Genomic DNA, 23,311 nt, shown 5'->3' with positions numbered 1-23,311 from the left:
GAATTTTTCGTAATTATGATCTTGTGCAATCTGTCAATCCGATAAGATGAATAAAAAAAATGCTTTAAAAAGTTGACAAAAAATGCCATCGAAGGTTGGGTTATTAGTGAGACCATGACATCTCCAACCGATGTATGTTGTGAGGCTGCAGGTAGTGGGGAAGGGAAAGAGATGGGGAAAAGGAAGGTGGGGAGCACCTAGATATTCAGATCTAGTCACCAAACATGGCTAAAGTCGTTTCAACCAACTTTTTAATTATGCATGGTGGTTTGGTGGTGGTTACATCAGGGCGATACTGAGAGTATCTTCCACTCTGAAATTTTATGTCCATCAAATCGACTTCTTTAAATGCCTATTATCGGTCCGTTTCAGCTTTAGATCAAAATTGTGATCAGTTGTCGAGCATGTTGTTAAGCTTACACACACCATTCGTAGTGTTGTTAATTATTATTATTGTAGAAAGCAATCACTTTGTGGTTTGACATATTTAAAATGAAATAAAATAATTTTTATATAAAATAATTTTTGATGCTTGAGTAAAGTGAAACCGGTCGCTTCAAAAAATTATTAAAAACTCGTGGTTTTAAAACAAAAAAAAATTATTTCATTTTGTTAATTATTATTAGGTCCGTTGCACAGTGGCGAAAGTTTGAACGCTGGCGCGACGTTGGCTCGTTCCAGAAATAGTTTTTACTAATGGATTCTCAATTAACCACCGACATTAAAAATCATCTTAATCACTTAACTACTTTGTAATCAGTCACAGAACAGAAATATATTGGGCGGGCATTTACGCTGCGGTATTTAGTTCTTCGGAATTAGGTTTTTTTTTATTTACTTATCATAAAATAAAAACAAAAAACAATAGCTGAAAACATTTTTCAAGTACGTGCTATATTGTGTATTTTTATAATCTGTCTTTGAAGTATTGTACAATTATAATCAATAATATACAATACCTAGCGCACAAGTTACACGTTTCCATAAAACTATTTCAAAGCATTAATTAACAACATTTCAATCAATAAGAGTTACCACAAATAAAGTAACAATTCATGTGACAACAAATAACTACTAAATGGTTGAATGCCGAGAGCTGTGTCGCGCCAAATCGTCAAAAACCGCCACTGTGCGTTGGGTTGATTGGCGTTGACCGTGAAAATTAGTCCCAAAATTAAACAAATACGTAACTACAATCATTTTTGGTCCATTACTATAAGTGTCTCGTAGACAAACACAAGTTGTCCTAATTTATGACTGACGTGCTTTCCGTCAAAACATATTAAGACACCTAGTGATGGAAATATCACCAGCATTACTAAAGAAAAACCACTTCACATTCGTTAAACGGTGTTTTTTTTGTTTAAATTGTACACTGTTAAGTTGGAATTATTACCAATAGCAACATTGCATTTTTCAGACCTACGCGCATGCGCGTCATGTACGTCAGTTTTCCCGCGAATGACTGTGTTTTATTTATTTCAACATTGGATGATACATTTTTAATGTTATTTCAATTGCCATGCTAGGGATGACCCTGTGTTATGGCATGTGAAGTTTACAGATTTCATAATTAACATAATAGTAAATTACACAATTCCGATTTAGTTCATATTTAATGAGACAAATAATAACTTAATAATTAATTAAACATTGATAAATATTATATTTTATATGAATCAAGTCAATTGGGGAATGTGAGAGATGTTTGGAGGGAGATTAGGGGGATAAAGTGTAGAATGTATGGGTGTTGTAATTGAAATGTATTACAGATGTTAGGATCCATAGAGTTATTTGTTGTTTTGAAAGTATGGAGTGAAGTTTCTTTTCTTAGGATATCAGGAAAAAGGTTGAAGGTTTTGGGAGCTAGATAGGTGAATTGTCTTTGTGCTGATATAGTAATAGGTTTAGGTACATTATAGAGTCGTTTGGTTATTATTTTTTTTTAATGATAAACTAATGTTTAGAAGACAAGGTTTTTATGCATAGCACAAAGGACAAAACAATATTATAAGCAACAATTAGTCGTTTGAAATATCCATACAAATTGAAAATATCTCCAGAGTAAAAATAAATACCGCCGACTGGAATTAAACCCGCGAAATTACAATATTTAAAAATTAATTACAAACGCCCTGACGGACTTTTACATGATTTACTGCATGTTACAAAGACAATAAGAGTTTTGTGATGTTTATCTAATAAAAAAAACTTTAAGAACATTGTTAATGTTAGATTAGTTATTGTTTTAACACTCGGTAGTTGACTCGTGACCCAAAACTAGTCATGAGGATAAACTTAAAAAAAAACAATTATTCAAAGTCAAGTTAGATAAGCCTTTGTGTTTTCCAATGACGGTTTAGAATTTGTCCCCAAAACATCTGCTTTAGTTGAAATATTTTCGTAAGAACTTGATGAAAAGATGAAGTTCTGGTGAAAACATTATTTTTCTGTTTTCTAGTTTATCAACCACCAGCTGCGTGGCGGGCCGGATCGGAAGACATTTGATATCTCCAACTGGTCTCTCTCGACCCATCCCCTTGCGTCGCAGTGGGAGGGATATATCATTCGTCCGTCACTCCTGTACACTGATCCCTAGATTCCTAGCCACCCCTCATACATTTTCCTTCCCTGAACTTTCTCCCCTTCACTTTTTTATAAAGACCCCCCACACAGCATCCCCAAAGATGACATATGACATAGGCTCAGGGCCTCCTATGTGGGGTTAATATATATTTTAAAAAAAATCGAAATCGATTATAAACATCATTCAGGCGAAATTTTGGACTGAAGTTATTATAATAACATTTGAATAAAGCTAAAATTGCTTTAAAAAATGTACCCAAAGTAACTTTAAAAAACTGACCCTTTTTGTATTGTATCAATCAATTTGGGAAGCGTACATGGGTAATGACCGTTTTACATGACACCTTTTTTCAACCAGTTTGTATAATCGGGATGAAAAAAAGGGACGAGTTCAATTTATTCAGTTGCTACCGTGAGTGACGTGTGTTGGTATTACCTATGTTCGTACAATTTAAGATGGCGGACATTATTTGACATCTGCCATCTCTCATTGATTTACGTATATTACGTGAAAATGTTGCATTTTATTCAGTTTTATATTTAAAATATTACTTAATAAAAAGTTTAATTATTAACTACAATATTTATTTATTACTGATTGAGAATGTGTATTACTGTTACGTATTGTAAATTCGCGTGTATATTTGATGATTGGACATTTTTTTTGAGGATATAATAAACGAGAACTTTACATACATACTGTTAACTCATAGAATAACTGAATATATATGTGTGTTAACTTGATATTGTAACATACTTTTTAATTAATTAATAGAGATAGGGTTTTGAGGGATAGAGTTTTATTGCTTTGGCATCTGCGCCGCTATGTTTTGGTAGTTTATATATTATACGAATATTGTACCGATCAAGATACCATAATCTGGTAGGAAGTTTTGCCAGGGCATAGGTACATATAAAAATCTTTATGATAAAGGTTCAAAGACGAACGGGTAAATAAAAACCCCGATTGGACAAGTGCTTTCATAATTGTGGCCTACGGTTATGTTCAAGGGTTGCCATTTTTTGACGATTTATTACCGTCTTAAAATATTATTTCTTCTCTAATTGCAACTATCTGTAAGGAATCGTAAGTATGAAAATAATAATTGACCGGTCGGTGGCTGAGTTGACATCGCTTTTGGCTCCCACCCAGGCGTATTGGTTCAATTCCTCGGTTGGATAAATCCTCCATCACAATACAAGCAACATTTTCCGCTTACTGTGGTGGTAGTAGGTGATTTTCATTGTCAGGTTATTCGTAACCCGTGAATGTTTGATTTATTAAAATAAAATTGTGTAAAGCGAAATTTTTTCGTATGGGTCCCGATATGGGGATCAGTGAGAAAAAAGTATCGTGTAAATCAGGTATTATACCGGTAACATCGCACAGTGGCGAATTTTAATGATTTGACGCGACACCGCTCTCGGCGTTCAACCATTTAATTATATGGTTAATATGAAATGCTGCTTTATGTTTGTTAATTCTTATTAGTTGAATTGTTACTAATTGTTTGGGAAAGTTTAAGAAAAAATGACGTACAACTGAGCGCTAGATATGGTATATATTTGATTATGATATTTTAATACTTTAAACACAGATATGTAGGTACTAATTACAAAAAATGGTGTGCGTTAAAATTTTAAACATATTTTTTTAGTGCAGTTTATTTTTTAACGCTTTGTTTGGTAAGCAGTACAAATGTAACTTTTAGTTTATTTACTATCACGATTTCACAAAATTATTTTTCTTATGACCTCTCTGTGAAGATAATTTCTTTAAAAATTGCTTTGTATAAATTTTTTTAATTTTGATTGTGGATTATTTACGTTTCAACTTAACATTGTATTCAATGAGGGGTTAAATGTTATTATTGTTAACAAAAAAGTATGGTTATTATTGTTTTTTCCTTAAATTCCAATTTTGGATATCGTTATTGTTTCAGAATACAATACCTTCACGTTGCGTCGAACAAAGGTTGGCATTTTTTTCCTTAAAATTATATAATTTGTTCGCAAACAATGCACGTTTTACGGTTAAAAAATAGTTTTTTCTTACCTTTAATGGCATTCCTCAGAACTTCTAAAATGGTATTCCACAATTCGTCCGGCACTATTTCCACATATCCTGTTTCCGGAAAGTGTAGTTTCACCTGGAATAAATGACGACATTAAAAATAATGCATGTAATAAATATTTATGTTCACAATATTAAAATAACCTCATCTGACCAGATCAAGTGGGATAGTAACTGTGATATCCTTGTTATTAATGTAAGACCCATAGACGGCACTCTCAGTTGTCAACAAGTTTACCCATAGATGGCATTTACTATCAAGAATAATAAATAAGGAGAGAACCTCAAGGTCGGGGTCCAGATTATTCCAACCACCTGCTAGTTAATATATCAGAGCCCATTGTCAATTCATCACAATAAAAAGTCCAAGTGTTTCTTTAAAGAAGGAGTTTTATTTAATAAGAGCGTTTGTGAGAAAACCTCGGACACAACAGGAACTAACTATAGCGCCATTTCTGCAGGATTAGGCGAAAAGGTTGAAACACAAAACTTCTCGCATCATCCAAATCTTCTGTATACATTCTTCTGTTGTTCTGACTCTTGTATTTGATTCGCTTGATAGTGTCATATTGGGGAACGTTGTGAGACTAAAGAGAATTTGTCCGCAGAACCTGGCTATTCAAATTAATCCTCAAACAGAAGCTTTTCAAGGTGGCAATTCAATTATCGCTTCAACGACACTGGACAACGATTAGATGCAAAAATAGATAAAATAGTTATGATGTATATAATAGCTGGTCACCTATCCAAGCACAAATGTCTAGTCACTGGGCGGACGACCATGGAACAAGTTAGGAATAGAAGGGCGCAAAAACCACGACTTAGAAGATCTGAAAACTTGGCATATGCAATATAGTGAATTTTCACGTTGTTTTTTTTTCTCATTTGGGGTGAAATGCGAATTTCCATAATGTTATTTTAAAAGTTAGAAAGTTGTATATTAAACATTCTAAATTATATCTATGTATATGGTTTTGACAAGATTGATTAGCCATAAAACGCCACGCAGATAACTTCAAGTCGAAAACGCCGCATTCTTTTAAAGATTTTTTAAATAATTTAACATTGCAATAAAAAAAATTAAAAATTCGTAATATGTATACCTAACGCCGTCACACATCAAACGACGTCCGTCATTTTTTTTTCAAATAACCAAAAAGTTCCCAAAACAACGCGAAATTCACACTGTGCGCTTTGCCACCTCGTCTATTCCATGATCTTGTTTTGTTTATTTAGGAAAACCAACAGATTTTTTACATCTTTAAATAATTAACTTATAAAAAATACAAATAATATCTAATGATAGGTTTTCACTTAAAAAATTAATTATAATAACAAACTAAGGGTCCAGTACCCGTGGGCAAAAAATATTTACAGAAAATACTAAATACTAAATAAAGTAAACATAACATCGGATATAAGAACACAAGTAAATTACAATATAACAATTTTATCCTCACACAACACCAATAATCACCAATATATGTATATACCTACAACTAAACTGAACAGATGTTTATAAAATGAGTCACTTGTAACTGGACAGGGTTCATATCAACAACATGATAACTTGCAGTATGTTATTAATTATTATTTAATAATAGCTAAGGTATCTTTTTTAAATGTTCCTAAACTACACGAAAATATGTCAATATAATTAAAATTCTTATTGTATAGGGTACAAGCTCTGAAAATAAAAGCGTGTTGTCTGAGATTAGTAGAGCATTTTTGAAGATGAAAAAGTGACTTATCTCTAGTTCTAAAGCTCGGGACTCTAAAATTAATCTCAGACAAAAGGGGCGAACAATCAATAAGGCCACTGATAATTTTATAGAGAAATATTATATCTGCGGAGTCTCTTCTAGTTTTTAATGGTATTAGTCCATAATATTCCATCGAGCTGTTAATCCCGTGGTTACCAATATTCATCTTAAAATTTAAATGATTGACAATTTTTTTTTGGATGGCTTCAATGCGCTTTACATAAATGTTATATGGAGGATTCCATATCTGAGAAGCAAATTCAAGATGACTACGAACATAAGAAAAATACAATATTTTAAGTGTTTGAATATTATTGAATTCTTTTCCAATACGGAATAAGAATCCTAACATTCTAAGGGCTTTCTTCACAATCATATCAACATGCGCCTCGAATGTAAGTTTACTGTCAAGCAGAACACCTAGGTCACGAATTTGTGTAACCTTTTTAAGTACTTGACTGGCTATGTAGTAGTTATGTTCAAATTTTATTTTGTTTCTAGTGAAGGTAATCACATAACATTTTGAGGTGTTCATGTTGAGATGATTGATAATGCAGTAGTCATCAAGTCTATATAGATCTTCTTGTAATTTATAACAGTCAATAATAGAATTAATAGGAAAGAATATTTTCATATCGTCAGCGAAGAGTAGAATATTTGCATAATTAAAGCATTTTATAATGTCGTTGATGAAAATTGTGAACAGCAACGGTCCCAGGTGAGATCCTTGGGGCACACCTGAAGGTATATTTACAATCTCAGATATGAAGCCATTAATAGTTACTCCTTGAGTGCGTCATCTATTTCATATAATGATATTGACCAGTAAGAATCGGCTTTCTATGTCGCAGAACGCTAGAAATAGAAACACAATGTTGAATGAACTTCAACTCTCGTTTCGGTTGCCATAGTCCCTTTGGTTCCGAACAGTTGGGACTATTGTGCCGTACACACATTAAAAAACTTAATTAAAACTACATAACAATTTGTTTTTGTGATTTTCGCATAAAGAATTTTCTGGAATAAAAAAAAAACAATTACAATTGACGCTGAAGGTAGTTGTGAAGAAATGGGGGAAGAGTAAGGAAGTACCTCGCTATTCAGATCTGGTCACAAAACAATTCTATAGCCATTTCATGCAACGTTTCGATTGTGAACGGTGGTCATTCACCGGGGCGATAATGAAAGTATTTACCACTCTGGAACGTGTCACAAATAAAAATAAGTACCATTTAAATTAATAAATAAATTTTGAAAAAAAAAAAAAAATATCAATAAAAAATTTACTTGCGCACGCCGGGATTTTAACCAGCGACCTCCAGATTCGTAGCCAAGGGTCGTAAAAACTCAACCACGAAGGCCAACGAGGCCGTCTAGTGGTCACTTGTTCAGTTACATATTTATAACAAATGGTAACAATTATTTTACAAGCAATAATTATTCGCCTGAAACACTCATCCACATTGAAAAATCTCCTGATAAAAGATACATGACGCCAACGGGACTCGAACCCGTGTCCCTTCGATTTCCGGTCGACAGCTCTGACCACTGAGCTATGGCGGCTTATCTCTTATCCGCGAAATAATTCAATATATACTAGTGTTTCATTCAACAATTACTGCTTGTTATATTTTTTCACCTGAAAACAACCAACTTTATTTTATATGAGAAAGGCATTGTAAGTGCTAACTCTCTTACTAGATGGCGTCGAGACAAATTGTCTACATTTTTAGGTGAAATACGAGAACTTGTCAAATATGAATTATTATTTTATATTTTAGACCAGCTCAAGTATCGGGGATCCATAGAAGCCCGAGTAAATCAGGCCTCCAAAAAGTTGGGCGTCTTGTACATGGCTAAGAGATTCTTCAACAGTGATCAGCTGCTGACCCTGTACACGTCTCAAGTCCGCCCAACTATTGAATTTGGGAGCCACCTTTGGGCTGGTGCCCCAAAATACTTGATAAACCTGCTTGAATCTGTGCAAAGGAGAGCGATCCGTCTGATTGACAACCCGTTGTTAACAGACCGATTGCCTTCTCTAATGCATAGACGCAATGTAGGCATGCGGTGTCTGTTCTACAGGTATTTCAATGGAGCCTGCTCCAAGGAGCTAGCAGCATTGATTCCTGATGCACCGGTGCACGTGCGCGAAACTCGACGGACACGAACTGAACACCCGTTCACGGTTGACGTTGGCTTCATGAGAACGGGCTGTTTTTACGACTCGTTTTTGTGTAGTCGGCTCGTATGTGGAACGAGGTACCGGCATCTGTTTTTCCTCCCTCCTATAATCCGAGCCTCTTCAAGCCCCGCATTAACAAATCCCTTCCTACAGCCCCTACCTTATTCCGCCTCACAACGCCGCCCAACCGGGTGGTGACATAGTTCCCCTGTCTGTACAATGCACAGGCAGGGACACTCTTGTGAGGTGTCACATAAAAAATAAAAAAAATTAGTTTACCAAAAAAATAATAATATTTATAACATGCTGCAAAGTAGCAATCTTTTGACGCATGTCAGAAAATATCCGCGGAATTCTCTTCATGACTCCTTTCCCCCATAAAATTTTATTTTATTCATTTTGATAAGTAGGTAACGTCGTTATTATTTATTCAATTTTTTCGATAAATTAAATTGAATATGTTGGGAGTTATATCTCCCAAACATACTATACGGGTGTTTTTTGTCTGAAAAAAATCTCACATAATTGCTTAAGGGCCCGTTCCCACTTCCGTTTTCAAATCGGAGGCGGGTCCCGTTTTAAAAACGGATGGCCAATGGCCCTGTTCACACTATTTTCGTTTTAAAAACGGATCCGTTTTAAAAACGGACCATACTCTACGAAAAAAAAATAATTGTCGATTCAACAAAAACATGTTATTTGCTCATTCTTCAGTAATGGTGCGCAATGGACGACGATGAAGCTCTTGTTGTCATGTTGTACTTATTAAAAAGAAGGAAAAAAGTGAAAAGAAAATTTTGGGTACACCCAATCATAGCCAAATGATTTTCTGTAGGAATTTTCCAAGTGTTAATTGGTGAGTTGAGAAGTGATGAACTAAAGTTCTTTAATTATTTTAGAATAATAATGGTTGGATTATTTATATAGCGCCGTTTTCACCATGAAAAATCACCTCAAGGGCGCTTAATGGCTTAAGAGAATGTCTATCACTTCCTTTAACCATCTACTGGAATGAGTTTCAGAGAGCTTAACATATCAAAATACAAAATTGAGAAAGTGCATTTGTCCTGAAGAAAGGCTATCGATATTTTAAAGTAAGAAAACAATAACAACTCAAATATTTTATATTATGTGTTTATTAAACTAATACGCTCTTCCGTGCATCTCATTAAAGCTTTTAAATTTAAAAAAAGTAAACTTAAAAAAATAAAAATAAAAATTTTGATGTACAAAAGTTGTGTACACCAAGTGTTTTGTTTTTATTTAGTTAAAGATAAAATATTACCATACTCTTTCTTCGACCAGTGGTATTAAATTTTCGGGATTTATTTCCTTATCCATTATTGTAGTTTTGATTTATTTACTTAACAAAATAACCAAATACAAGCACCCAGCGTGCCTGCTTCCTTGCGACTGGGAGCGGGCGGGGAGGGGTCGGGGTTTGGCGGGGACTCTGCCGGAACGACTGGACGACAAGTGTGAACAGCTCCATACAACACTATGAGCGAGCGTGTTCCGACACGATTTGAAAACGGACGCGCTGCGTAGGCGAGCCATCCGACAAAAAATGTCGGATCCGTTTTCAAATCATGTCGGACAAGTGTGAACAGCTCCATACATCCACTACAGCCACTAGGGCATCCGTTTTTAAAACGGGACCCGCCTCCGATTTGAAAACGGAAGTGGGAACGGGCCCTAAGGGGTTAATTCGTGGTGGAACTCAACAGCAATATCTTCTATATTTTCGTTTGTTCAAAATCTTTAATCTCTGAAAGTTTTTTACCAATTGCTTTTAAATTTTGACACAACTTTGCATTCGAAAACCCTGGTGTTTTTACAAACCTGTATTATATGGATTTCACCTGTGACAGGTAAAAACCTTTTTTTATTTTAAACAGCATCAGGACGTAAAAGCAACATGCGATATTATTTCTCTATCTGCACAGACAGACTGAGCCTCGGCAACGCCTGGCGGGGTACAGCTAGTAGTTAATGATAAAATATAATTATATCTATCAATTTTAAGTAAGTATTTATAAAAAAAAATATTAACTTCTAGATCAAGGCTGCCCAACCCCAGGCCCGCGGGCCACAATGTGGCCCGCGAACGAATTATAAGTGGCCCGCGTGAACCATTTTCAAAAAACCCGCCAATCCGCCAATTTGAAAAAGTGTCGCGGGCCCGCGGTAAAACAAACAATGCAGCTTGCGCGCGGTCACCAGTGTTGCCAACGACGGCGATTTATCGCTATTTAGGCTACTCAGAACGAGAATCAGCGACGAAAAAATCTAACCTGTCGAACTTACTTTTTAACAAAAATACACCGGTTTTTGATATGCGTCCGACATGGCATCTTGTACCCACCCCCCCCCCCCCATGGAATTCGAAAAATTGTTGTGGGGAATCAAATATGATGTCTTTGGGTTTTTTCTCAGCGAAGTTCCGTAACAACCCCCCCCCCATGGATATCAAATATTTTGTGGGGAGCACTCATTTTGAATTCTTTTGTGGGGAATTATGTTTTATAGAAATTCTCTAACAACCCCCCCCCATGGAAATAGGAACCGTCAGGTATTCAGTGGCCCGCCAGTGATTCAAAATCGTCAATTTCGCCCAACTGTTAAAAAGGTTGGGCAGCCTTGCTCTAGATCATTGCTTTTCAAAAAAACCAATTTAGCTTTCGAATGATAAAATGGAAAAATTTAAAAATTACAACATAATATATCGAATGATGTTATTAAAATACAAGACACGTTATATTATCCAACTAATTAATTATTAAAATACAAGACACGTTATATTATCAAACTAATCGGAAAAAAATGTAGCATGGTATGAAGAATTATAATATGCACGGGTTGCTAAATATGTCCACTGGAAATAGTTGAGTGAAAACCAAACGCGCGTTGTATCAGTAACGCATCTTCACTCTATTAATTCATTTAAGCATCTGGCAAACATTTGAACAAAATACATACGCATTTAAAATAAAGAATGATTAATTCTTAAAATATTTTTTTTACCTACTTTATTGCTTGTCTGGTATAAGTAATTCCAATTTTGAAAATAATTTTTCTAGTTCATTGAACTAGACAAAATATTACACATTACGCAGTCGTATTCACAATACTTACCCATCAACCAACAACTGAAAGTGTCTACCACTCTGGAACGTGTACAAAATATTTTTTGTATTATTTAAAATTAATAAAAACGCATACATATTCATAGCAAATTAATCAATTATTATGTGTATCTACTTTAATTGACGAAGTAATACAATTTTTACTATTAGAATGTGTGTTTTATTTTTAACTAGCTGACTGTGCCCTTCGTTGCTCAGGGTTATGAATGGTTTAGAGAATTCGGGTAAGCTTCGGTTTATGGGTGAAATTCCTAAAAATTAAAACTAGTTATTTTTATACTAACTTTGGGCCGGGGAATCCGAATCTGGAAGAATTAGGTGGCGGCAAGCAATATTAACTGAATTACACGACTTTAAAATTTCGACGCACAAACAATTTAACTGGCCATTTTGAACGCTTTCTGACAATAAAACTAGTTATCTTTATACATCTTTATACTAACTTTGGGCCGGGGAATCCGAATCCGAAAGAATTAGGTTGGGGCAAGCAATATAAACTGAAATACATGACTTAAAAATTTTAGATGCAAACAATATATAACGCAATGGTCGATGCGTTTTTTTGACAATAAATCCATAGAAAAATAACCAAAGATATATAAAATTAAGTGTTGCTAGTAAGCAATAATATCAATAACGTAAAATAACATGTTTATAATTTCAGTAATATTTCATATTCAAACAGTTAGATTTTGGTTTATTATCACGAAAGGTAAGTTTTTATGTCGGGGGAGACGAAAAAATATGCATTTTATATTTTAATTTTGCTAACATTATTTCATTTACGTAAAGTATTCAGATACATTTTATTCACTTTTGTATCACAAACCATGTTACACAAACCTAGCGTAGCCGCTAAACTACTTGAAAACTGGGATGTTTTCTTGCCTTGACGCGAGTAGGCGCTACGAAGGGGGCACTTTCTTTTCTATCACAAACCATGTTACACAAACCTAGCGTAGCCGCTAAACTACTTGAAAACTGAAATACTTACGTAATTGAAATAATTTTAGCAAAATTAAAATATAAAATGCATATTTTTTCGTCTCCCCCGACATAAAAACTCACCTTTCGTGATAATAAACCTAAATCTAACTGTTTGAATAAGAAATATTACTGAAATTATAAACATGTTATTTTACGTTATTGATATTATTGCTTACTAGCAACACTTAATTTTATATATCTTTGGTTATTTTTCTATGGATTTATTGTCAAAAAAACGCATCGACATGGCGTTGTATATTGTTTGCATCTAAAATTTTTAAGTCATGTATTTCAGTTTATATTGCTTGCCCCAACCTAATTCTTTCGGATTCGGATTCCCCGGCCCAAAGTTAGTATAAAGATGTATAAAGATAACTAGTTTTATTGTCAGAAAGCGTTCAAAATGGCCAGTTAAATTGTTTGTGCGTCGAAATTTTAAAGTCGTGTAATTCAGTTAATATTGCTTGCCGCCACCTAATTCTTCCAGATTCGGATTCCCCGGCCCAAAGTTAGTATAAAAATAACTAGTTTTAATTTTTAGGAATTTCACCCATAAACCGAATATATTCCGAGAATTCCACCCGTAACGTAAACAGGGTATATTTTTAATGTGGAAATAATATTATTATAAATACTTTATGTTTACTTTTTATAAGTTTTTGTTTCACTTGATCGTGTCACGTATCCCTCGGGCGTCCCCAACTTTTTCTACGGTTTTCTACTGTATACCACATTGAAACTAATAAAAAAACTACATTATATCGACTTATAGATATCTAGTTAAAAGAGAGGAGGCAATATAAGCACTTCAGATAGTTATGCAAACAAAAAACAAAGCATTGGCCTGCGGAATGTAATAATTATGAACACTTTAGTTTGTTACGTAGGTACTGACATAATCATTTTACATTCATGCACGTATTCCCGCATACTTGAGGGTATACTAAAAAGAATTCATAATATACTCCTTCATAGATGATGCTAATTTAATTATTTTACGGAAAAACACTTTTTGATTAGACAGAGGACAAAAGACAGAAGATAGAAAATAGAAGACAGAAGACAGAAGATATAATACAGAAGACAGAAGAAAGAAAGAAGACAGTAGACAGAAGACAGATGACAGTAGACAGAAGACAGTAGACAGAAGACAGAAGACAGAAGAAAGAAAGAAGACAGTAGACAGAAGACAGACGACAGTAGACAGAAGACAGAAGAAAGAAATAAGACAGTAGACAGAAGACAGAAGACAGACGACAGAAGACAGAAGACATAAGACATAAGATAGAAGATAGAAGATAGAAGATAGAAGATAGAAGATAGAAGATAGAAGATAGAAGATAGAAGATAGAAGATAGAAGATAGAAGATAGAAGATAGACGATAGAAGATAGAAGATAGAAGATAGAAGATAGAAGATAGAAGATAGAAGATAGAAGATAGAAGATAGAAGATAGAAGATAGAAGATAGAAGATAGAAGATAGAAGATAGAAGATAGAAGATAGAAGATAGAAGATAGAAGATAGAAGATAGAAGATAGAAGATAGAAGATAGAAGATAGAAGATACAAGATAGAAGATAGAAGATTGATTGACATTTATTTCATACATTAACTGCTGTTATGTCATCTGATTTCAGAAAAAATGGATGTATGTCCGCTTGTATGTATAATTAACACCAAGTTCATTTTAATTGACAACGAGTCTATCTGCGGAGTTTTAGCTTGATATGATGTCGGGAGGTGGGTTAATTTCAGCTTCCAAAATTTACATTCTTTCATTACCGAAAACAAAAGTGAAGTTCAAATAGATTTATTGTAGAAAAAAAACGATTTTACGGGATGATTTTTTCCAGATTATCATAAATAATCCACCCCTCAAAGTTTCGTAGTATGAGCGTCAAACACGGTATATATATTTTATACAATAATTATTATTGGATAGGAAAATATGTAGATAAATATAACGTCAAAACTATTTCAGTAAAATTTTCTTGTAAAGAATTTATTTTTAAAAGAAAGATACTTGTGCACTTTGGTAGGTAATGCATTATTGATATTTGGATGACCTATTTCTGAAGATTCTGGTATTAGTAAAAGTAATACATATGTAGTAAGAACGAGTATTATAATGTCTTCGGTTTAAAGATTTGTTTTTGTTTTACTGGAAAACGGCAAATTACCAAACCTATGTCATTAGAAGATGAAAACAATTATTCAAAACAATATTCTGGAGAAAGTGAGACTGTGGCATTTCCAATTGCATGATGTGAGGCTGAAGGTAGTGTGGATGGAAGGAGATGGAGAAGAGGAAGGTTGGGAAGTACCTGGCTATTTAGATCTGGTCACCAAACCAGGGCCAAAGCCATTTCAGGCAACTTTTCAATTCTGAATTCTGAGTGGTGATCTTACACTAGGGCGATACTGAGAGTATCTTCCACTACGTAGAAAATCCAAGTGTCAACGACACTGATTTGAAAGAAAACTGATGTCGCCAGTTTATACAGGATCTTTCGACTCCTAGATTCCAGACAGGCGTATAATGTATTGATTACATGCATGATACACTATTTAAGAAATTTATTTATAGTGCAATTGATTTTATGTTCAAGGAAAAATTCTAACTATAAAAATGTTTGTGGATAATTATGTTGTTATTAAAAAAATAAGGTAAAAAACAGTTTTTTTTACCATAATTACATCTTTTTTATGGATTGATGTTTTTAAAAATATACATTTTTTGTTTTGGTTTGACTGACTATTGAACCTTCCTCCCGGGGCACTGACTAAAATGAGTAAACACCGCTATTACTTGAGCCAAATCCTAATTTAATGGTACCGATATTTATTTCGTATATAAACAGCTGTAAATTTTGATTAAGCATTCAATATCAGAGAATTGTGTAAGCGTGTGAGCATGTGCGCACGTGAGTGTCACCAAAAGATGATAGAATACATCAACAACGAGTATATCTGCTGAGTTTCAGCGGGTTAATTTCCACTTCAAAGATTCCGTTTCATTCGTTCAATAATTCATTAAGAAAACAAAAATTTGATAGAATACATCGACAACGAGTATATCTGCGAGTTAAATTCCACTTCATAAAGAAAAGAAAAATTTGATAGAATATATCGACAACGAGTATATCTGCAGAGTTTCAGCGAGTTAATTTCCACTTCAAAGTTCCGTTTCATTCGTTCATTCATTCATTCAATCAAGAAAACAAAAATTTGATAGAATACATCGACAACGAGTATATCTCCCGAGTTTCAGCAAGTTAATTTCCATTTTCAAGATTCGGTTTCATTCGTTCGTTCGTTCTCTCGTTTGGTCATTCATTCATTCAATCAAGAAAACAAAATCGTAATTCAAATACATGTATTTTAAAATTGACATTTAAATACTTGTATATTATAATCGAAATTCAAATACACATATTTTAAAATCGACATTTAACCTGTCGTATGCCAGGAAATTCCAAGCTTTTTTGAAAAAAACCGCGCGCAAATTACTCTCCTGCCTTTTGGTCAAACATCCGTTTAAAAACAAAGAAATTGTTTATTTTGCGATTGTTTTCTGTTTATCAGATAATGTATCTTATTATTCATATATATAACATGATAATATTGTTACAAGTTTTCCCAGAATAGCTAACTTTAAATACATGTAGGTATGTTAAAATAGAAATTCAAATACATTTATTTTAAAATCCAAATTCAAACACATGTAATTTAAAATCGAAATTTAAATAAATATATGTTAAAATAACCGTATTTACTTATTCGATAATCTTAATAACAACCCCCTCCATAATACACACAACGACAGTTTTTTTGATTTGAGTATATTTTTGGATAAAAATTATACATTTTACGATGCGTGAGTATATTTATCACAATAAAACATAATGTTTTATAAATAAACGAAAATATTACAACAAATACATAAACGTATAGCTCCTCTTTGTTTGAGAAATCACCTCATTTATACTATGCGGTATAAGGGTAATGCTCTTGATTACAAATCCGGAGGTCGCGGGTTCAAATTTTGGCGTAGGCCGGATTAATTTGGTTTTTTTTTTCAAAAATTATCAATTTAAATAATTTGAAGAATATTTTAAACACGTTCTAGAGTGGAAAATCTCTCAGTACCGCCCTGATGCATGATCACCAAACGGAATCGAAACGTCGCGTGAAATGGAATTATTCGTGTTTGGTGACTAGATCTGAATAGTCAAGACTTCCCAACCTTCCTATTTCCCATTTCGTTCCCCTCCCCATTACCTACAGCCTTACATTGGGCCTTTCGTGCGGAATTCATATAAAATAAAACATAAAACTAAAAAAAGGATTAACTAGTAGTTAAATTGGTTTTAATTTATGTGCATATAATATAATATATCTAATATTCTAATTTGAAACTAAACTTAAATAAATGTAGGTTAGATGTGATTTCAGATTTTCACAGCTGAAAGTAGGTACTATAGTGATTTATTTTTGAGGTACTATGCCGTGTTGCGCTACCTCCTTCATTAGCAAAAATTTCGGACAGTATTACAGTATCCAACATCAGGGCAGATGATGAATACTTTAATGCTGTCCAAAATCCACTCCAAAAATAAATCAATTAATACTGTTGGTTACCTCACGTAAAAAAGTAAAATTCAAAATATTATTGGAAGTTAATTTTCCTTAATTGATAAATTTAAAGACGTGTTGTAAGATTTTGAAATTTTTATCAAATTTCAAAGTTATTATTCAAGTTCTATGAAAGTCCTATCGAAGTTCTGTCATTAATTCATCAAAATACGAGCAAAATATTGTCCAACCCCCAGAATATTTTAAAATGCCTCGACATATTTAGCTTTTCGAGATTACCGCTCACCTAAATATTACTTTAATCAGAGCCTAGCAGCCTATATAATATTATTTAAATATAAACAAATAAACAATAAATTTAAATTACAATATGAGCAACAAACCTACAGTGGATAAACATAAGGTTTCGCAGAATCGAGCCTATTGTTTTAAAATATCGAATCCAATTAAGATTAACTAAAACATCAATCATAATATAACAATGATAGATGATTCGCAAAAAAAACATAACAGGGGATGAAATCAAATTAGAATGCTGCGTTGTTCCAACCCCTGCAGCTGTCAGATGAATGAAAACGGGTGTATGACACGCGTAACGGCCTACGCGGAAAAAATATTAAATACTTACACATCCCGTGGCTTTTCCCACGGCCTCGGCGCGCGAATTATACACATGACAAATGATTGTAGACGTCCCTATATCGAGAGCTATAACATATTTCGTTTCCATGCTTCATTGACACTACTGACAGGGCGCACCAGATAATATCACTCCGATTTATTCACGGCAGATAGCGCCGGCAGAACACCCGACAAGGAACTGAACTGAGAACTGACTTACTGGCGGCCAAAATGAAAACGCGCCAAGCCAAAATCGATCCGAACTTTAAGCTTAGTAGAGCTGCCGCAAGATGTCACTGGTAGTAGGTCAGGTAGTAGTCAATTTCAACCTATCACGGAAAAGAACGAATTGATACAAGTTTAAAAAAATAATATTATCATTTTCATTGAAAACGTACACACTACATATCGTATAACTGTATGACTAATAATTACATGGAAATTTTGTTGTGTATTAAAGCTATCAGTTCATTTACTACCCATGTGCCTAAAACGTATGTATTATATACTGTAGTTTTGCTTTAGCATAATATTCAATATTTCAAAAAGATGCGTAGCAACAAGAATATTTTAATGAAAATATTGCAGTTTTATCTTTAAAATATATGTGAAAATTTGTTTTCCATCAGAAAACATGATTTCAAAATATCGAACGAAATTATGTTACCAACTCATACCCGTGAAAAATCACGGGATACTCAGAATTTTTGACAAATCAGATCAAATTTTGATAATGGCTGAATAAGATTAATTTTCTGATGAATTGTTATATTATAGGTAATTACTTCATCGCTTGTTTGAATTCTTCACATCCACTCAATCAGATTCAATTTTGACAATTACATTTAAATTCAAAGCAAAGTGTGTCCATTGAAACAGATTTCACGCAGGACTAACTAACGCACAGCACAGACAACCGAAATTAGTATAATAAGTCTATTGGTAATTACATTATGTAAAAACAATTGGGGCAAATAAATTTTAGAGATTGGAAACATTTTTTATGGATTTTTTTTTAAATATTTTTGTATGTTCTCACTGACTGACTAACTAACTAACCGTAACGCCTTTTCCCGCGTTTCACTTGGTCTTGGCACACATTCCTTGCCTCATTCACATTCATACATCGTCTCATTCATACTCTTTTATTATTCTGACTCTTTCCATGGCCCAACTCAAGTATCTGATTCACTTGATCGTGCCAAGTCTTCTTGGGAATTCCCGACTTTTTCTACTATTCAAAGTTCCGTCAAATATTCTCCTTACACTCCTTTCTTCATACATCTGCTCTATATGCCCAAACCATCTGAACGTCCCATTCTTAATTTTACTCACGGATCTTTACGGATCTCCACATTCCTCATACGATCATACATGGTTTTGCCACACACGCCTCAGGGATGTCATTTCTAAGGCATTCAGTATACTTTCATCCTTACTCTTACATACTTTTAGCAATCATCATTTTCGTAAAATTAATTTTTGCCTAATTTATGTCAAGAAAAGTAAAACGCAAAAATAATCTAAAATGATTTCGTAAATTTAGTGCAATCCGTTATTAGTCAATGCTGTACGTCCATGATTAAATACCTACCTTGTTTTTAACCAATCGGTGAGATTCAGCAATCAAAACCGACTGTAACCTTTTATTGAGCAATAAGTTTCCAATTTAAATCAATGGCATGAGTAATGTTTTATTTAGTTTATAAACAGAATATTTATATCCTCAAGGTTGGCTGATCTTTTGCGATGAGAATATACCTACATGAATTTTATTTTAAATCAATGCTACATTGAATACTTCCGTGAATGCTGCATCAGTCAAATTTGTAATTACATACATGTAATGTAAATATAATTTTTTTATATATTTATGTAACTGTTTCAAACAAACTTCAAAGAAAACCTTTGTTCTAATCAATCAATAATCTGCTGTAAGCAGATCGATTGCAATCTCTAATACACCAGCTAATCGTAGGTTTGTTTTGAAATTTTTTGAAATGTTTTGAAATTAGCAACGTTATGATCTTTGTAGTCAATTAGTTAAATCAATGTGGTTTTCGGCGTTTAGTTTTGGTGTAGTCATCAAGTACCAGACACCAATAATTATAAAGCTGAACCCCGTAGTCTCTAGTTTTTGTGGATTTCAATAATGGCTCCGTTATTAGGAGTACTAGATATGTTTAGGGCTTCCCAGAAATTCAGGAAGAAATCCAAAGTATTGACCGATTTCAATTAATTGATCGGCTATTGCCGATTCGTCCGGATGACCGAGTTTGCATGCTCGAAAGCATCCTTTTGTAGATGGATTAGTGAGGTAATTTTTAAATTTTTTTTTCAGCCATCAAAACTTTTCTTGTTATGTTTTGTCATGAAAGCCTAATAAATAAATCGTAGATTTTCAGCTGGTTAATATCTCGTTGCCTTCTAATCGTGCGGAAGAAACCTGGATATCTCAGTCAAACTACTTACTTGAGAAGGGCAGGAAGACGCAGGAACCAAACCGATAATGATCAGTATTGTAGTTTTAGTTAGTCAAGCGGTCCAAAGTATTGGGTACCTTTTAAGTCCTACATTATTATGGTAGTAGAAAGAAATTCAAATATTGTCAGGTTATGCGTAGTCTGAGAATGTTTGTGGTTTTCATAAAAATGAAATAGAATTACGAATAGAATACGTGTACTCATTTATTATCGGTGTGATACCTTCACTAATTTAAGTCTGCAATAAAAATCAAGGTTTTAAAAGAGCTTGAAGGTCAAGATAACATTAAAAACCTGCCATAACCCGTTACAAGCTAATTGTTGATTAGATCAAATAGTTAACCTTAACTCAACCTCATTGACACAACCGCTCAACCAAATTGAATGGTCTGTAGGGCCAATTATAAACTACTATTAGGTTGATTATTTATACATGTCAATAATACATTCATCAAAGTGGTTTATTATCATGAATAAATTAACTATATAGGTACCTACCTAAAACGGATAACTTTTGTTTTAAACATATAAATAGTAAGTGCCAAAATGATGTTTAACCCAATCTTTAGTTTCTCAAATATTTCACATTACCTACATTTAATTCAGAGTTTCTCCATAAATATTATTGATTGAAAATTATTCTGATTTTATTAAAATTAGGTTCCGATTAGAATAATTCTAAAATTATGATAATTAATTAATTAAGCTAGTTAATTTATAAATTTAGTTAGTTAATTAATTAATTTAATTAGTTAATTAATTGACTTAGTTAGTTGATTCATTATCTTAGTTAGTTAATTCATTAATTTCGTAAGTCAATAAATTTTGTTAGTTTATTAATGCTTTTCCGTGGTCAGCTGTTTGTTTCCGGACTTCGGACCCTTCAAGATGTGCCCAGGAGATTGGTGAAGTCATCAAATCGGCGATGGATGGCTTCATACAATCGACTACTAAAGAAACTGGTGTGGGCTCAAAGCCGTGGTTCAGTCGACAATGCTCCGAAGCAGTTCGACGAAAAAACGCGGCTTACCGAGCCTACAACACATCTCGAACGCCCGAAAGCAGATCGGCAAAGGAATGCAAGAGAATCATTAATAGGTCAAAAATCGAACACGACCTGCAGATCAGCAAAAAGCTGGCTGCCTGCCCGCATGGCAGCAGAGCATTCTGGTCGCTTGCGGGCTCAATAGGTCGGAATTTTTGCAAACCCAGTTTGCCACCTCTTACCAGACCTGACGGCTCACTAGCAAACACCGCCACCGAAAAGGCTAACTTATTAGGGAAAATGTTTGCGGAAAACTCGACCCTCGACGACGGGGGTGCTATTCCGCCGTCGGTTCCTCACTGCGGCTTCTATATGAAAAAGCTGAGGATCCGGCATCGGGATGTACTCCACGTTATACGGGGGCTCGATGTTAACAAAACTAGAGGACCTGATGGAATACCTGCCCTGGTATTGCAGAGGTGTGCTGCGGAAATAGTTCCAGTTTTGACAAAGCTCTTCAAAATATCCCTGAAGTGTGGCACTGTGCCCTCTGGTTGAAAAAAAGCGGTCATTCAGCCTATTCCCAAGAAAGGTGACCGCTCCAACCCGGTCAACTACCGCCCCATAGCGATCACATCAGTTCTGTCCAAAGTGATGGAACGTGTGATCAACGACAAACTGCTCACATACCTCGAGAAGAACAAAATTATCAACGACCGTCAATACGGATTCCGGCGGAACCGCTCGTGCGGTGATCTTCTCGCGTATGTGACGCATGTTTGGGGGCGGTGCCTGGAACGTCACGGTGATACCCAAACGGTCGCACTAGACATATCCAAGGCCTTTGACCGGGTATGGCACCGAGGACTTGTCAACAAATTGCCTTCTTACGGACTTCCCGCATCCCTGTGCACGTGGATTGCTGACTTTTTAAGGGATAGGTCGATTCAGGCAGTTGCTGACGGTTTCACCTCATCCTCACACTCTATAAATGCTGGCGTCCCACAGGGATCGGTTCTGTCTCCGACTTTGTTTTTGTTGCACATCAATGACCTTTTGACATGCGCACCGATTCATTGTTACGCGGATGACAGTACAGTTCATGATAGCTTTTTGTTTGACAAGCCCCCAAAGGGCACACAAACTCCAACGGCTCGGAGGGCTTTAAAGCAGAGAATGGACGGTTATCTCGAGAGTATTTCCTCCTGGGGTAAAATAATCTCGTCGAATTTAATGTTTCAAAGACCCAATCCTGTCTGATTACGTCTAAAAGGGATCTAAATGATAATCTAGTCGCCTTCAACGGAAGCAATCTTCCGAACAGGCCTTCCATTGATATGCTTGGTGTAACTATAAGTGACCAGCTCAGGTATGGGGGCTCCATCGAAGCCAGAGTAAAGTTGGCCTCTCAGAAGCTGGGCGTACTGTACAGGGCCCGCATATACTTTAATAGTACACAACTGCTGACCCTGTACAGATCGCAAGTGCGCCCTACTGTCGAATTTGGCAGCCATCTCTGGTCCGGAGCCCCTAAATACCTGAAAAAAACCCTTGACTCTGTGCAGAAACGGGCGGTCCGTTTGATAGATTCCCCAATTTTAACAAACGGACTGCAATCTTTAGAGCACAGGCGTCAGGTAGGTATGCTGTCCTTGTTCTATCGGTATTACAATGGAAGATGCTCTGAGGAACTAGCGTCATTGATCCCTTCGGCACCGGTGCGTAGTCGGGATACACGCCAAACGCGCGCCCAACATTTGTACATGGTTGACATTCGTCACATGAGAACGGGTCGCTTCTACGATTCGTTCTTAAGTTCAACAGCTCGGCTGTGGAACGAACTGCCGGCCTTTGTGTTTCCTCCCTCCTACAACATGGGACTCT

General features: G+C 34.8%; 1 protein-coding gene across 1 annotated transcript in view; it reads right to left on the bottom strand.

Annotated features, from left to right (window-relative positions):
- LOC149418890 (glycerol kinase 5) overlaps positions 1-18,140 on the bottom strand; it is an 89,243-nt gene extending 71,103 nt beyond the window's left edge. The window contains exons 1-2 of the mRNA XM_089639052.1: positions 17,967-18,140; positions 4,643-4,736 (exon numbers count right to left, since the gene is read on the bottom strand). Coding sequence (XP_089495178.1) covers positions 4,643-4,736; positions 17,967-18,068 — 196 coding nt within the window. The 5' untranslated portion in view covers positions 18,069-18,140. The remainder of the gene's footprint in view (positions 1-4,642; positions 4,737-17,966) is intronic.
- Between the last annotated feature and the right edge of the window lie 5,171 nt (positions 18,141-23,311).

The sequence above is a fragment of the Hesperophylax consimilis genome, chromosome 13, assembly GCF_061612785.1.
Source record: "Hesperophylax consimilis isolate HC1 chromosome 13, BYU_Hcon_1.0, whole genome shotgun sequence".
In the NCBI taxonomy this organism is placed as follows: Eukaryota; Metazoa; Arthropoda; class Insecta; order Trichoptera; family Limnephilidae; genus Hesperophylax; species Hesperophylax consimilis.
The sequence above is the reverse complement of the archived record's forward strand: the minus strand, read 5'-3'. Positions and strand labels throughout refer to the sequence as shown.